This window comes from Dendrobates tinctorius, unplaced genomic scaffold (genome assembly GCF_039654945.1).
Source record: "Dendrobates tinctorius isolate UK_male_01 unplaced genomic scaffold, ASM3965494v1 ptg000104l, whole genome shotgun sequence".
Classification (NCBI taxonomy): Eukaryota; Metazoa; Chordata; class Amphibia; order Anura; family Dendrobatidae; genus Dendrobates; species Dendrobates tinctorius.
This window is the reverse complement of record NW_027361772.1, coordinates 16580606-16597332: the sequence shown is the minus strand read 5'-3', so window position 1 is coordinate 16597332 and position 16727 is coordinate 16580606. Positions and strand designations below refer to the sequence as shown.

The following is a 16727-nucleotide window of genomic DNA, read 5'->3' as shown; positions in this document are numbered from 1 at the left end:
GATTTTTAAGTAAAATAAAATCTGGCACTCTTGTAAGTTGAATGTATTCTTTATTTACCTATAGAAATCCATAAATAATGTACCGTAATATTTCGGTCTCAACCATAGACTTTCATCAGACGAATACTGGGGTATGAAAGAAACAAAATGCAGCGCCAACAGAGTAAGGGTAAAAGCCCAAGGAAGTATTTTGTATAACCTCCATGATTTTTAAGGATGGCACCAAGTCTTCTAAGCATGGAAGGAACAAGTTGGTGACACATTGCCAAATCTATCTTATTCCATTGTTCAAGAACGATCTCTTTTATAGCCTGGATGCTGGCTGGAGAATGAAGACAACTTGTCTCTTCAAAATTCCTCATAGGTGTTTGGTTGTTTTCAAATCAGGAGACACTTAACCACTGAATCACTTTCATCGTGTTCTTCAGAAATGCAACATATGTGTGTTATGGATCATTCTCATATTGGAAAAGTGCATGTCTACCAAGGGCTCGAAGTGATGGCGGCATGTTCTCTTTCAATATACAGCAGTTTATCTGTAATTTCATGATACCCTCAATGACATATAGCTCCCTAACACCACCAGCCCTCACACAGCCCCACATAACACTGCCGCCACCATGTTTCACTGTAGGCGCCATGTAATTTTCTTTGTACTCCTCTCCTGTATGATGCCGTACAGTTTTGAAGCCATCAGTTCCAAAAACATTCATCTTGGTCTGTAGGTGGGCTTTTTTGTGCATTCACTTTAGAAGAGACTTCCTTCCTGGATGACATGAAATGGGAGGGGGTTTTCTTTGCTAAGTAATGCCTTTTTATAGTAACCTGTCTGCTGGACACCTGTGTAATGAATAACTAGACTTACCTGATTAAATTCTTATTAATTAGATTTTTTTCTGCGAAGAAAAGAATTAATGATGTTGTGTGTGCGACTGCTGTGCTCCTGAAAGACAAAAAGGAAAAGGAGCAAGTGGTTGCAATATTTAGAGAATTGCAAGAAGAAAATTTTGTGAATATTGATGAAACACTGGATTTGACTGCTAAAGAGTCTGTGACAACTCCGGACTTGACTACCAAGTTGGACTTGGCTTATATTGTGATGAAGTCTGACATCATTATTGCGACTAAGATCGCGACAGCAGTGGAAATGGCGACAAAGAAGGAAACAACAACAAGGCCTTCACCCTTTGTGGGCGTCACAGCATGGTCTTGGCGCCAAAATCCACTTGTCAATGTCCCCCGGTCCGCCCCTGGTGGGTGCGGATGAAGAAAAGAAAGCCTCGCCCTCCCCTACAAAATTACAGCAAATGGGTGGAGTTGTCGGAGGCGTCCCCATCTGGAAACGGGTGGCGCCCAGAAGATGACCCTGAGTGCGGCTGCGCGGTGCCATTCTGTGATCCTGGACCGGCAGCGATGGAACACTCCTGCACCCGGAGCTGCCAAGGCGTAGGCCACATGGAGTGGAGGTGGCGGCAGGAAGATGCAAGAACCTGGCCCGCCAGACAGTGGGTAGAAATCGAGCACCCCACTTACCAGCTCCCAGAGAGTTCTTCAGCGCAGAGTTGGCGGCTGCCAGAGTCGACAGCATCCTGAAGACCAGAGCCCCTGAGTGTGGAGTCAGTGCCCCGACGTCCTCTGCAGCAGGAACAATCAGCGGAGCCATCGTCTCAACGCTCTTTGGAGGCAGAACATCGCGTGGAACCATCGGCACGACGTCAGGCACAGGAGCCCTGTAGACCGGAACTTTTGTTGTTAGTTCAGCGGAGACTGGAACTGGCGTCTGCCCTGAAGAGAACGAGCCTGAGCTCTATCTACCAGTGGACAGCGCAGGTGTCCCCGCGAAAGGATCCAGCATATCCGGGACGACCGTGGCCTACTTTTCTGCGTCTGAGTGGGTGAGTGCACCTCAGCTCCTAACTCCGGAGGGATGGTCCGTGTCACGGGCTCCCGTGTCGGAGGCCGTCATTCGCCTACGCATTGCGGCAGGGGTTCTACACCACAGCCTCGATCCACGGAGGTCCCGCCTGCCTCTGCACCACAGCTTCAGCCCTTAGAGGGCCGGCCTGTCTCTCACTCTGTCACGTCCCTGCATGCCTCCCATTTCCACCAGTCAGCAGAGGGCCCTTTTCCCACCCCAGAGCAGGCCGCTTGGATAGAGGATGTAATAAAGAAGAAAAAGCATGAGAAAGAGAAAATTGGGTGGAATTGCGCCAATCCGGGGGGGGTGCTCTGGCCGGTCGATGCTGGCTAATGTATACCGACGTTGACCGGGGATGCGGTTTATCAAGGAGGATGGGACCGGGGCCAAAATATACATAAACACGGCGTCGGTGAAGTTCGGCAAGCCCCTGCATGAAGGGGATTACGTGTCCTTTTTTAAAGAGGACTGCCCCAGGGCTATTTTGCAGTGGGAGTCACCCTCTGCAGTGAGGATGACCTGGGACTCGTCCCAGAGCGGGCTTGTTCACCAACGGATACTCAGTTCACTGCTATGGCGTTGTGGCAGCCATCGACCTCTGCGGCTGCACAGTCTACGGCCCAAAACCGGGCATGGGACTCAACCACATTTACAGTGGCACGGGAAACCCGCCGCTGATCTGTTTGAACTGAACTATGGAAAAACTGTTTCACGCGTTGCGCCATCTTGAAAACTTGTGGGACTGTCCTGCGTCCCTGCGGGCAAGAAAGCCCTTAAAGAAAAAAACACCCCAGTCGTAGGGTGAATTGAGGCCAGATGGCCTGAAGTGAAAGGTATTTTTTATATTTAAATATTTTTGTTGCACCTGTTGTGCCCCTTCTGCTGAAAAGCTGGCACTTCCATTTCTTTAAGGAACTGATGACTATCTATGGCTTTGAATATTCTTGGGTCCTGTTGAAGTGGACCGTGCTCCCTTCAAGGGAAGGGGGAGCACATCTTCAAGTATTGTATACCCAAAGCCGGGGTCAATCTTTGTATATTTATTTTGTGACACCTGGAGGACTGTGAACCAGGATTCCTCATTGCACAACACGGACTGTGCTGCATTGCTGAGCCAAGTTATACTTAAATGTATATATATATATATATATATATATATATGTAGTCTACCTCATGTTGTCTCCCTGCAAGGAGTATTCTTTGTTTTAAGTAAAGTTTCCTTATAACCTTGGTCAGGGATGACCAAGTTAAAGGGAAGGAAGTATGTAAGGGGTTAGAGAAATGTTGATGTACTGCTACACAACCATGTGTATTACCCTTAGCTATGTCATCTTGGTACTGCTACATCATTGGATGTTTTACCTTTACTGTATTATATGTAATGTATACGTATATTTATCTGCTGTTATAATAGGGAAAGTGCAGATCTTGGGATGGCCACTAGATGGGGGACATCCCAGTGCACACATTTCATAGTTAGCAAGTACATGGCTAATTGTAGGAGTGGCTGCTGCATAGGAAGAGAGTGTACAGTGTTAGATTTAGGTAGAGGGCTAGGGACACCCGAACCGTCCACACAGGCTATAGGCCCAGGAAGCTGCAACGGTCACATAACTAGAAGGGAAGTGTAGCTCAGCCATCCACAGCTACAGAAAAGGAAAATCAGTGGGCTAGAACAGTTTGAGAATACTCAGGATGTGGCACCTCATTGTTTGGGCAGAAACCCTGGGAGCCAGGGCGAAACAGTCCAGGGACCCCTGTTGTGAGTTCATTTTCCCCTTCACTACTGAGGCCCGATGAACTCCCTCTTCTCGTAAAGAAAGGTAGTGAGCCTGATTATCAAACACCTGAGCCTAATGATGATGACAGGCTGAGTGGAGTTACTGACTGGATATAAGGCCGCCGACGCCCCTCTGCCCTGTGGGTGATTTCTCTGTGGGATCCTTGGAGACCAGTCTGAATTCCTGCTCTTCTAAAGCTAAGTTTTCTGCTCGGCTTTTTGCATTTGTGCTTTGTCTTTGTTTTGCTTTGTTTTTCTGGATTTCTGCCATTCCCTGTTGGGGTGAGCTGAATTCCTTTAGCTCTGTCTTCTGAAAATACCTGAGTGCTGATTTAGTTTTTGAAGCCTAGCTGCTTCAGGGTCTTTTTCCATATCAGCTTGTTGGCTTATGTTTTTGATAGGGTTTTGGCAGATTGCAGACAGCAACCTTCCTTTCCTGTTCTGTTTAGTTAGCTTGGGCCCCATCGTTTGCTCAGCCTATCTTTCTATCTGTGTGAGTGTTTTTTCATCTTGCTTCACCGTCATTATATGTTGGGGGCTGTCTTTTACTTTGGGGTCTGCTCTGGGGCAGTTTAGATTTCCTTTTCTGTCTTTAGGCTATTTAGCTCTCCGGCTGTGATCGAGGGGTCTAGGGCACCGTAGGAACCCCCCACGGCTACTGCTAGTTGTGTTGATAGGTTCAGGGGTCTGCAATCTGATAGTTGCCAACTTCTCTGGTTTTCTGGACGTAGCTTCTATTTTTGTGTCTGCCTCCTACGGTGACTCAATCATAACAGAATCACCCGCCATACCGCAGATCCTAGGGTACTCAATAGCAGGAAAGAATTGTAAAAAAAAAAAAAGTGTGTATATTTTTTCCTCTATATCTCTGAGGCCGTAGGGGGAATTTTTTTTCTCTCAATGGAGATAAAGCAATTGTCTGATCGTGTGGAGCAGCTCGCTGCGGAAGTGCGGGGAATTTCCGCCTACCTTGCTCATTCACATGCTGCTGAACCAAAGATTCCTACACCTGATGTATTTTTTGGGGATCGGTCTAAATTTTTGAATTTCAAAAATAATTGTAAATTATTTTTTGCCTTGAAGCCTAACTCGTCAGGGAGCTCCGCGCAGCAGGTTAAAATTGTCATCTCTTTGCTGCGTGGCGATCCCCAGGATTGGGCGTTTTCTTTGAAACCAGATGATCCTATTCTGACTAATGTGAACGCATTTTTTCAAGCCTTGGGGTTGTTGTATGACGAACCTAATGCCATTGATCAGGCTGAAAAGACCCTGCTGGCATTGAACCAGGGTCGAGATTCTGCAGAATTGTACTGTCAAAAATTCCGAAAATGGGCAGTACTTACTACCTGGAATGATAATGCCTTGGCTGCTCTCTTTCGGAAGGGGTTGTCAGAAGCCGTAAAAGATACTATGGTGGGATTTCCTGTTCCCTCTGGTCTTGACGATTCTATGTCATTAGCTATTCAGGTTGATCGGCGTTTGCGCGAACGCAAAACTGCACGAGAGGTGTTGCCACCTGTTGAACAAATGTCTGAACCTATGCAATGTGATAGAGTTTTTTCCAGAGAGCAGCGTCAGGAGTTCAGAAGCCGTAATAAGTTGTGTTTTTTCTGTGGAGATGCCCTGCATATTATTTCTGTCTGTCCTAAACGAGAGAAACGCTTTGCACACACGTTTTCTGTTGGTGGTGTTCAACCTAAGTTTCTTCTGGCTATTACTCTGATCTGCTCCCTGTCCACATTTTCTGCCAAGGCTTTTGTGGATTCGGGAGCAGCCCTAAACCTAATGGACTTGGATTTTGCTAAACGTTGTGGATTTCCGATGACACCTCTGCAGACGCCTATCCCTTTGAGGGGGATTGATGCTACTCCTTTGGCTAAAAATAAACCTCAGTTTTGGACCCAGGTGGTAATGCGGGTCGCCCCAGACCATCAAGAAAATTGCAGATTTTTGGTGTTGCATAATCTGCATGATACTATTGTTCTGGGGTTTCCCTGGTTACAAATTCATAATCCAGTTTTGGATTGGATATCTGTGTCTGTGGTGAGTTGGGGTTGTCGGTGTGCCTTTAGTGAGGCTCCGGTGTTTTCCACCTCTCCTCAGTCGCATGATGTTCCTGATTATTTGGCGGACTTTTATGATGTATTTAGTGAGAATGAGTCTGCGTCTCTGCCTCCTCATAGGAGTTATGACTGTGCAATTGAACTGAGCCGGGGGTGTAAATTTCCCAAGGGTCGGCTCTTCAATTTATCTGTACCCGAGCACGAGGCTATGCGATCCTATATTAAGGAGGCGTTGGAGAAGGGTCATATTAGACCATCCTCGTCACCCTTAGGTGCCGGTTTTTTTTTTGTAGCCAAAAAGGATGGATCATTAAGACCTTGTATTGATTATCGTGCCCTCAACAAAATTACTGTTAAATATCAGTATCCGTTACCCCTGATTTCTGATCTATTCTCCAGAGTTAAAGGTGCTTGCTGGTTTACCAAGCTTGACCTCAGGGGGGCGTATAATCTTATTCGCATTAAGCATGGGGATGAATGGAAGACGGCGTTTAATACTCCGGAGGGACATTTTGAGTACCTGATGATGCCTTTTGGGCTCACTAATGCCCCTTCTGTCTTCCAGTGCTTCATGAACGATATTTTCCGAGATTTTGTCGATAAATTTTGATTATCTATCTGGATGATATTTTGATCTTCTCCAAGGATTGGGATTCTCATGTGGAACATATTCGGACTGTGTTCCAGATCTTGAGGGAGAATTCCCTGTATGTCAAAGGATCTAAATGCCTTTTTGGAGTACAGAGGATTTCTTTTTTGGGATTTATTTTGTCCCTGTCAACTATTGAAATGGACCTGGCCAAGGTACAGGCCATTTACGATTGGGTTCAGCCCACTTCTTTGAAGGCCCTCCAGAAGTTTTTGGGTTTTGCTAATTTTTATCGGAAATTTATAGCAAAATTTTCTAGTATTTCCAAGCCATTGACTGATTTGACTAAGAAGGGTGCTGATGTGTTAAATTGGTCTCCGGAGGCTGTTTCTTCCTTTCAGGAGCTGAAGCGAAGATTCACCTCCGCCCCGGTTTTGCGGCAACCTGTCTCACTTCCGTTCCAGGTAGAGGTGGATGCTTCTGAGATTGGTGCAGGAGCTGTTTTGTCCCAAAAGGATCCTGTAACATCTAAAATGAATCCCTGTGCTTTCTTTTCCTGAAAGTTCTCTCCATCTGAACGTAACTATGATGTGGGGAATCGGGAACTGTTGGCCATGAAATGGGCATTTGAGGAGTGGAGACATTGGTTGGAGGGAGCTAAACATCAAGTCGTGGTCCTCACTGACCACAAGAATTTGATTTACCTAGAGTCGGCTAAGCGCTTGAACCCTAGACAGGCTAGGTGGGCCTTGTTTTTTACACGTTTTGATTTTGTGGTTTCTTTTCTTCCTGGAACTAAGAATGTCAAGGCAGACGCCCTCTCTAGGAGCTTCTTTGCTGATTCTCCTGTGGTGACCAAGCCTGCTACCATCTTAGGCGAAGGGGTAGTTCTTTCTGCCATCTCGCCCGATTTGAGACGTGCTCTGGAAGAGTTCCAGGAGGACAAACCTGAGCGTTGTCCCAGTGGAAAGTTGTATGTTCCTGACAAGTGGAAGAAGAGAGTGATGTCTGAAGTTCATTGCTCTGCTTTGGCTGGTCATCCAGGTATTTTTGGTACTAGAGATCTGGTGAGTTGGTCTTTTTGGTGGCCCTCCTTGTCTCGTGATGTCAGGAATTTTGTGCAGTCCTGTGGGACGTGCTCCCGGTCTAAATCGTGTTCTCGCTCTAGTGGGTCGTTGATGCCTTTGCCTGTCCCCAAGAGGCCATGGACCCATATTTCAATGGATTTCATCTCTGATATGCCTGTCTCTTAAAGGATGACTGTTATTTGGGTGATTTGTGATTGGTTCTCTAAGATGGTTCATCTTGTACCACTCCCTAAGTTGCCGTCTTCCTCTGAGTTGGTGCCCCTGTTTTTGCAACAGGTGGTTCGCTTGCACGCGATTCCTGAGAACATTGTATCTGACAGAGGAGTTCAGTTTGTGTCTAGATTTTGGAGAACTTTCTGTTCCAAGCTGGGAATTCAGTTGTCCTTCTCCTCTGCTTTTCACCCTCAGACCAATGGGCAGACAGAGAGAACAAACCAGACCTTGGAGTCATATTTGAGATGTTTTATTTCTGCTGATCAGGATGATTGGGTTTCATTTTTGCCCTTGGCCGAATTTGCTTTAAATAATAGAGCTAGTTCTGCCACTTTGATGTCACCTTTTTTTTGTACCTTTGGGTTTCATCCTTGATTTTCTTCAGGGCAGGTGGAGCCCTCTGCCTGCCCAGGTGTTGACACTGTGGTGGAGAGAATGTACCAGATCTGGGACCAAGTGGTGGATAAGTTATCTCTCTCCCAGGAAAAGGCCCAGCGGTTTTCCAACCAACATAGGACCATTGGTCCCCAGTTTAAGGTTGGTGATATGGTGTGGTTATCATCAAAAAATATTGCTATGAAGGTGGCTTCTCCTAAGTTTAAGCCTAGATTTATTGGACCTTACAAGATTTTGGAGATTATTAATCCGGTCTCGTTTCGTTTGGCTCTTCCTGTCACATTTAAAATCCATAATGTGTTCCATAAATCTTTGTTGAAGAGGTTTGTTGAACCTGTTGTTCCGGGGGTGGCACCTCCAGACCCTGTATTGGTTGAAGGTAACATGGAATATGAGGTAGAGAAAGTACTGGATTCCCGTCTGGCTAGACAGAGACTCCAGTATTTGGTTAAGTGGAAGGGTTATGGTCAGGAGGATAATTCCTGGGTCTCTGCATCTGATATTCATGCCAAAAGATTGGTGCGTGCCTTTCATCGGGCTCACCCGGATCGCCCTGGTGGCATGGATGAGGGTTCGGTGACCCCTCCTCAAGGGGGAGGTACTGTTGTGAGTTCATTTTCCCCTTCACTACTGAGGCCCGATGAACTCCCTCTTCTGGTAAATAAAGGTAGTGAGCCTGATTATCAAACACCTGAGCCTAATGATGATGACTGGCTGAGTGGAGTTACTGACTGGATATAAGGCCGCCGACGCCCTTCTGCCCTGCGGGTGATTTCTCTGTGGGATCCTTGGAGACCAGTCTGAATTCCTGCTCTTCTAAAGCTAAGTTTTCTGCTCGGCTTTTTGCATTTGTGCTTTGTCTTTGTTTTGCTTTGTTTTTCTGGATTTCTGCCATTCCCTGTTGGGGTGAGCTGAATTCCTTTAGCTCTGTCTTCTGAAAATACCTGAGTGCTGATTTAGTTTTTGAAGCCTAGCTGCTTCAGGGTCTTTTTCCATATCAGCTTGTTGGCTTATGTTTTTGATAGGGTTTTGGCAGATTGCAGACAGCAACCTTCCTTTCCTGTTCTGTTTAGTTAGCTTGGGCCCCATCGTTTGCTCAGCCTATCTTTCTATCTGTGTGAGTGTTTTTTCATCTTGCTTCACCGTCATTATATGTTGGGGGCTGTCTTTTACTTTGGGGTCTGCTCTGGGGCAGTTTAGATTTCCTTTTCTGTCTTTAGGCTATTTAGCTCTCCGGCTGTGATCGAGGGGTCTAGGGCACCGTAGGAACCCCCCACGGCTACTGCTAGTTGTGTTGATAGGTTCAGGGGTCTGCAATCTGATAGTTGCCAACTTCTCTGGTTTTCTGGACGTAGCTTCTATTTTTGTGTCTGCCTCCTACGGTGACTCAATCATAACAGACCCCGCAGAAACAGTGAAAGCGTACAGTAAGGACGTGGTGACAGAGAAATCCAATCAGGGAAATTAGGTAATAATTAATATTTATTAAGATATTCAAAAATACATAGTGACAAAAAGTAATAGAAATTCAAAAAGATTAAAACAATGTATGCGTGTACAGGACCAAATTAGAGCCATATATAAAAAATATTCATATAAAAATATATAGCAGCCCAAAAAGGAAATAGAAATTCATATAGGACACCTCTGGTAGGATGTAAGCAAATAAATAAGTGTTACTAAATGTAAATAAGTGTTAAAAATATAAAGTGCAAATTATAGTTAATGAGCACACAACTGTACAGTATATCAGTGAATATCCGCGTCAATTGTAGTTAAGGTGCAAAGTGCAAAGAAAATACCAGATGGTATAATTATATGTATAATGAAATACCTTTTGGGGTTAACGTCCTGAGCGCACATGTACCTCGACGCGCGTTTTAGATTGACTTTCCTGCTGAGGAGTTATGCTCCTTTCACCCCACATATGAGTCCTTCCCCTACCCACATATAGGGAAAGCTAGCGAATCCTGATTCCTCCATAAGGGGAAATATTGTGAGTCTTGCTTCCTCCACCCACATATTGGGAAAGCTTGTGAGTCCTTTATCTACTCACATATAGGGAAAGATTGTGAGTCCTGCTTCCTCCACCCACATATTGGGGAAGCTTATGAGCCTTTTCTTTACTCACATATAAGGAAAACTTGTGAGTTCTGCTTCCTCCGCCCACATATAGAGAAAGCTTGGGAATCAGACTTCCTCTGCCCACATATATGCAATGCTGGTGAGTCCTGCTTCCTCTGCCCACATATAGCGAAAGCTTGTGAGTCCTGCTTTCTCTGCCCATTTATAGGGAAAGCTTATGAATCCTGCTTTTTCTGCCCATATGTAGGGGAAGACTGTGGGTCTTGCTTTATACACCCACACAAAAGATAAGCTTACGAGTGTAAATCATCCGGGATAGTGAACGCTTGGAGACAGCTGACACCTCCCAGTCACAGATTGGATAGTCGGGCTGTCAATCAACGCACTGACAGCTCAGCACACCCCACTGACAGCTCAGCACACCCCTGTACTAGATTGGATGGCCAAGCTGTCAGCAACTGCATCCCCGAAACACTGAGGGGTGGAACCGTGACAGTACCCTCTCTTCTAGGGGGGCCACCGGACCCTCAGGCTTCCCAGGATATTTTAGATAGAAGGCCCTGACTAACCGATTGGCCTTCACATCTCGAGCAGGGACCCAGGATCTCTCCTCTTTTCCGTATCCTAACCAGTGGATGAGGTAGTGGAGGGAATTACGGACCCTCCGAGAATTCACAAACCTCTGAGGCTCATACTACAAGCCACCGTCTACTGAAAGCAGAGGATACGGTGATGAGGGAGACAATGCAGTAGATACATACTCTTTTAATAGGGATTTATGGAATACATTAAGGATGCGAAGGGATGGAGGAAGCTTTAATCTAAATGCCACAGTATTGACTACCTCTAGGATCTCCTATGGACCAATAAATTTTGGACCCAACTTTGCCAATGGCACTTTAAGTATAATGTTCCTAGACAAAAACCAAACCTTATCTTCAACCCTAAAAACAGGACCCACCGAACGTCTTCTATCGGCCTTTCATTTTTGGCGTATCTCAGCAGTCCCAATATTCTTCTGAACCTCCCTCCAGACATCCCGAAGTCTCTGTACGGCGACCTATACACCAGTGCATTCAGAGCTAATCCTAGAAAATTCACCAAAATGGGGATGAAAACCATAAGTGCAGAAGAATGGTGAGGTTCCGGTTCATTGATGTACTCGACTGTTAAAAGCAAACTCAGCAAGAGGTAAAAACGAAGACCAGTCCTCCTGTCGAGCTGCCACAAAGCACCTTACAATTTATTCCAAAGACTGATTTGTCCTCTCAATCTGACCATTGGTTTCAGGGTGATAAGCAGATGAAAATGACAGGTCAATTCCTAGTTTACAGAAAAAAAACTCTCCAAAATTTAGAGACAAATTGTACTCCCCTATCAGACACAGTGTTCAGAGAGATCCCATGTAACCTTACAATATGAGAAATAAACAACCTGGAGACTGTCTCTGCATTAGGTAATCCTGACAAAGGAGAAAAATTAGATTGTTTGCTGAATTGATCAACTACCACCCAGATAGCAGTTTTCCCATCAGAGAGAGGCAATTCTGTAATGAAATCCATGGACAAATTAGTCCATAGTCTTTCTATAATTGGCAATGGAGCTAATTCCCCAGTCGGTCGGCTATGACTGACTTTGGTACGTGCGCAGACTTCACAACCAGATACAAAATCTTTAATATCATTATGCATTGAGGGCCACCAAAAAAGTCTTGCAACAGCTATTTGTGTAGCAGTAATCCCAGGATGACCACTTAAAACGGAATCATGATATTCCTGTAGCACCCGCAATCTTAGGTACACAGTCACAAATTATTTGGACCCTGGGGAAGCGGAAGGAGCCAACAACTGGACTTTACAAATCTCCTCTTCCAATTACGAGATTACCATAGACACCACAATACCTTCAGAAATGATGGATGATGGAGGTTCTGGAGGAGAAATGGAATCTAGACTACAAGATAATGCATCAGCTTTCACATTCTTAGACCCTGGCCTGAATGTAATAGAAAAATTAAACTGAGAGAAAAGCAAGGACCATCTGGCCTGACTAGGAGTTAGCCTTTTAGCCGATTCAATGTAAGCTAAATTCTTGCAATCACTGTAACTGGACGAACTTCCTCCTCCAAAAAATGCCTCCATTCTTCAAAGACCAATTTGACAGCAAGTAACTCCTGATTCCTGACATCATAATTTCTCTCCTCCGGTGACATTTTTTTTAGAGAAAAAGCACATGGATGCAATAAGACTGACCCCACCCCGATCTCCAAAGCATCCACCTCCACAATGAATGGTTCTTGGAGATCAGGTTGGATCAGAATGGGTGCGGACATAAAACGCTCTTTCAAAAGCCCTGATAGCACCCGGCAACCAAACCTTGAGATTTGCCCCCTTACGTGTATGGTCCGTAAGTGGTTTAGCAATCTGCGTAAACCCCTTGATAAATTTTCTATAATAGCTGGCGAATCCCAGAAAACGCTGCAAAGCCAAGCTCACAAGGTTAAACCCACTCAATTATGGCTTGGACCTTCCCTGGGTCCATTTTAAACCCTTTTGCTGACAAGATAAACCCCATGAAAGAAATCTCCTGAACAAAAAAACACATTTCTCTAATTTAGCAAACAAAGAGTTCTCCCTCAATCTCTGTAACACAACACGGACTTGTTCCTGGTAAGTGTTCAAATCTGGTGAGAAATTAGAATGTTATCGAGGAAAATCACAACATATCTTCCAATGCAATTAGAGAAAATATAATTAATAAAATTTTGAAACACAGCAGGTGCATTAGATAATCCAAAAGGCATGACAAGGTTTTCAAAAAGACCCTCACACGTTAAAAACGCTGTTTTCCACTCATCACCCTACCGGATGCGAATCAAATTGTAAGCCCCTGTAAGGTCAAGTTTAGAAAACACCCTTGGCCACCAGAAGCTGATTATATTGGTCGAGGATGAGTGGAAGTGGGTAAGAATTTTTAACCGTGATCTTGTTTAGTTCTCGAAAATCAAGGCAAGGACGGAGACCCCCATCTTTCTTTTTAACAAAGAAAATTTAGAAGCTATAGGGGAGGAGCAAGGACGCATATGACCCTTCCGTAAACTTTCGTTAATATATTCTTTCATGGTGATCCGTTCAGGCCCTGACAAATTGTAAAGGAGAGCTTTTGGCAATTTGATGCTAGCAATAAGATCAATAGCATAATCATAGGGACGATGGGGAGGTAACATCTCTGCCTTTTTTTCCGAGAACACATCTCCGAAGTCCTTCAGATACCCAGGAAGACCCTTCAGAGTAGTGGAGCATATTTGTACGTTTTTTAGACATTTTTTGTAACACTTGGGGCTCCATTTCAGAATCTCCTTCTGACACCAATCAATAACAGGATTGTGAACCTGCAACCATGTAAACCTCAGTACCAATCCAGCAGGTAAATTATCCAACACAAAACAGGATTTGGATTCAGACTGGAGAGCTTCCACTTGGAGAGTGAAATCCACAGTTGCTCTCATTACCAAATTGTGAGCCAACGGTGTCTTGTCAAGGGCGATGTCTTCCTAAACTAACTGTCCCTAACCCTAACTTCAGAACCAGTCCCGAATCAATATAGTTAGCAGCAGACCCACAGTCAATGAACACCAATGTTGATAACACCTGGTTCTCGAAGGAAATCATCTTATTCATCAGTACTTTATCAGAGGAAGAAAAAGGTACCTGAGAGTCTGGGTGACTTCCTCAGTCATCATTCAGACTCAGACCTTCTCCAGATGGTCTGATAGCTTGAGGATGAGTTGGGCAATTATTAAGAAAATGTCCAGAGAGACCACAGTGTAGGTGGAGTCTGAGATCTTGTCTCCGTCTTCTTTCCGCAACACAAAGACTGGCAACTCTAACCTCACCATGTCTCTCACGAATTCTGTGGTCCATTCGTATGGCCTAAGTCATGGCCTCCTTTAGAGAACAAGTGACGTCATGAAGGACCAGAGCATCCTTGATTGTCTCAGAAAGGCCTCTTTGGAACTGGCACCTGAGAGCAGCATCGTTCCATAGAACTTCAGTGGACCACTGCCGGAACTCAGTATAGCAGACCTCCGCTGTGCGACCCCCTTGTGCCAGGTTCATGAACTTAGCCTCAGCGACCTGGATTCTGTCGAGTTCATCATATATCAGACCTAAACTGTCAAAAAAAGGCATGAACAGAAAACCGCTCTGGGGCTTGTGGGGACAAAGGAAATGCCCAGGTCTGAGGACCCCTTGCAGTAGTGACATGATTATTCCCACCCACTGAAACTCCACCCCTGACGACCAGGGGAGCAGGGTAAAAAATAACAGCTCTCCCTGAATACCCTAAACTGGTCTTTCTCTCCTGAAAATTTATCAGGGAGGGATATCACAGGTTCGGGAGAGACCAACAGTACATCAGAGAGTACTGACATCACAGTCTCTGCCGGCAATTGGATGTTATGGGGCTTTCATTAATTTATTTATCTGTCCCTGTAACTGATATTGCGATAACTCCAGACTGGCAATCCTTCGCCAGATCCTCCGTCATCTGCGTCAAATTCGTCACCTGGTCACAAAGCGTCTGAACAGGATCCATACTGGCGAATGAGAAAAAAATATCAGCCAGACATAATGTGACGCTAGTCACTTCTCATGGCCAAGCTGTGAGTTAGAATGGTCAAGGAGTCCAAGGTCAGAATACCAGGAGGATAACGGATCACGCCAGAATGGATTAAACAGTCGGATGGTCAGAACGAAGTCCAAGGTCAGGCAGCAAATGATCAAGCATACAGAACTCAAGGTACAGGGACCACAAACCTCACTTGTTGAATGTACGTCTGGCAGAGGACTGGGAGAAGCAGATCATTTAAATAGGCAAGGCAATCACCCGGGATAGTGAACACTTGGAGACAGACGACTCCTCCCAGTCACAGATTGGATAGTCGAGCTGTCAATCAACACACTGACAGCTCAGCACACCCCTGTACCAGATTGGATGGCCAAGCTGTCAAAGTACTGACAGCTTCAGGACGCCCCTGTACTGGATTGGATGGCCTAGCTGTCAGTAACTGCATCCCAGAAACATCCCAGAAACACTGACAGGCCTGCAGTGTCTCCAGACTTGTCGCCCATCAAGCACGTCTGCGATGTCATTGGTCAGTAATTGCAAAGGGAGATGGCAGCAGCGGATTTTTTTGATTTCAGTGCGTTCAGCGAGGCAAAACATTCCTCCAACAACCATTAATAATCGAATTGATAGCAGCCAAGACGTGCATGTGCGGGGATTACTGCACATGGCGCTCATGCTCAATACTGAATAAATCGAGACGTTTTTAGGTTTCCATTTTTCCATAATTTGCAGATCACTAACATATCTATCTATAGTCCCTGTTATTTCTATAATTGCACAACATTATTTTTATCATTACCCTATTTCAAGTCAATAATTTTCTTTATGGCCACTTTTACCTCTTTATTTCTTAAACTATAAACTATTGGATTTAACATAGGAGCAACTGCTGTATACAGTGTTGAGAACACTAAGTCAAGTTCTTGATGTTCTGAAGGAGGCTTTAGGTACATACACATACCGGCTCCATAAAACGTACCCAAAACTGTAAGGTGTGAGGTGCAGGTGGAGAAGGCTTTTTTTCTACCAGTTGTAGAAGGAATGTTAAGAACAATAGATATTATTTTGATGTATGATGATAAACTGATAATGAATTGGATAAGCCCGAGGATTATGATTTCAAAAAACATGATCAGATGAATTTTAATATTGGCACAAGCTATTTTGTTGAGTGCTTTGATATCACAAAAAAATTGTTGTATTTTATTAGAATGGCAAATATCTAGCTGGTAAATGGTCATCGTGAAAAATAAGGCGTTAACAGAGGCCGCCATCCAAATGCTCAATAGATATAATATGTAATTCCTACGTTTCATAATCAAGTGGTAATATAATGGTTTACAGATGGCCACATATCGGTCATAGGACATTAAAGACAACAGCACATCTTCCATACTGGCAGCAAATATATAAAAACACATTTGGGTGAAGCATTCTCCGAAAGATATTGAGTTCTTCCCGGTGAGTAAAATGTCCATCAGTTTTGGGATGGTTGATGAAGTAAAAATCATGTCCACCGCTGACAAGTTGCTAAGAAAGATGTACATGGGTGTATGGAGGTGCTCATCAATGATCACACACGTGATTATAATGATATTACCAAGCAATCCAATCAAATAAATGAAGAGAAATAGAGCAAAAAATAAAAGATGGTTCTTCATTGAATGGGAAAAAGCCACAATCTGGAAATGCTGAATGATTGTTTGGTTCTCCATCAAGTCCTACTTTTTAAAATAAAAAAAAAGTTACGTTTAGTGTCATTAATAATCCGAAGCATTTGCCTGAGGACTGAGTGTCATGAATATATGGTAAAGATCACGCAGAATATTTTATATCTTCATCATCATATACCTCTGGGATTCTCACACACGGGAGAAGCAGCTCAGAAGGTTCTTTGTTTATTATGATAAAATAGAAAATGTCTCCCCAGACAAGAGGAGCCCTTGTTTTCTTAAGTTTATACCTC

At 44.5% G+C, this 16727-nt stretch overlaps 1 protein-coding gene across 1 annotated transcript; it reads right to left on the bottom strand.

The window, feature by feature from the left end:
* Positions 1-15561: 15561 nt before the first annotated feature.
* Positions 15562-16476, bottom strand: LOC141100466 (olfactory receptor 1E16-like). The gene has a single exon (XM_073588973.1). The coding sequence runs from the start codon at positions 16474-16476 to the stop codon at positions 15562-15564; it is 915 nt and encodes a 304-aa protein (XP_073445074.1).
* Positions 16477-16727: the final 251 nt, after the last annotated feature.

Coding starts and splice junctions, on each gene's coding strand:
- LOC141100466 (XM_073588973.1), bottom strand. CDS start 16,476: ATGGAGAACCAAACAATCATTCAGCATTTCCAGATTGTGGCTTTTTCC.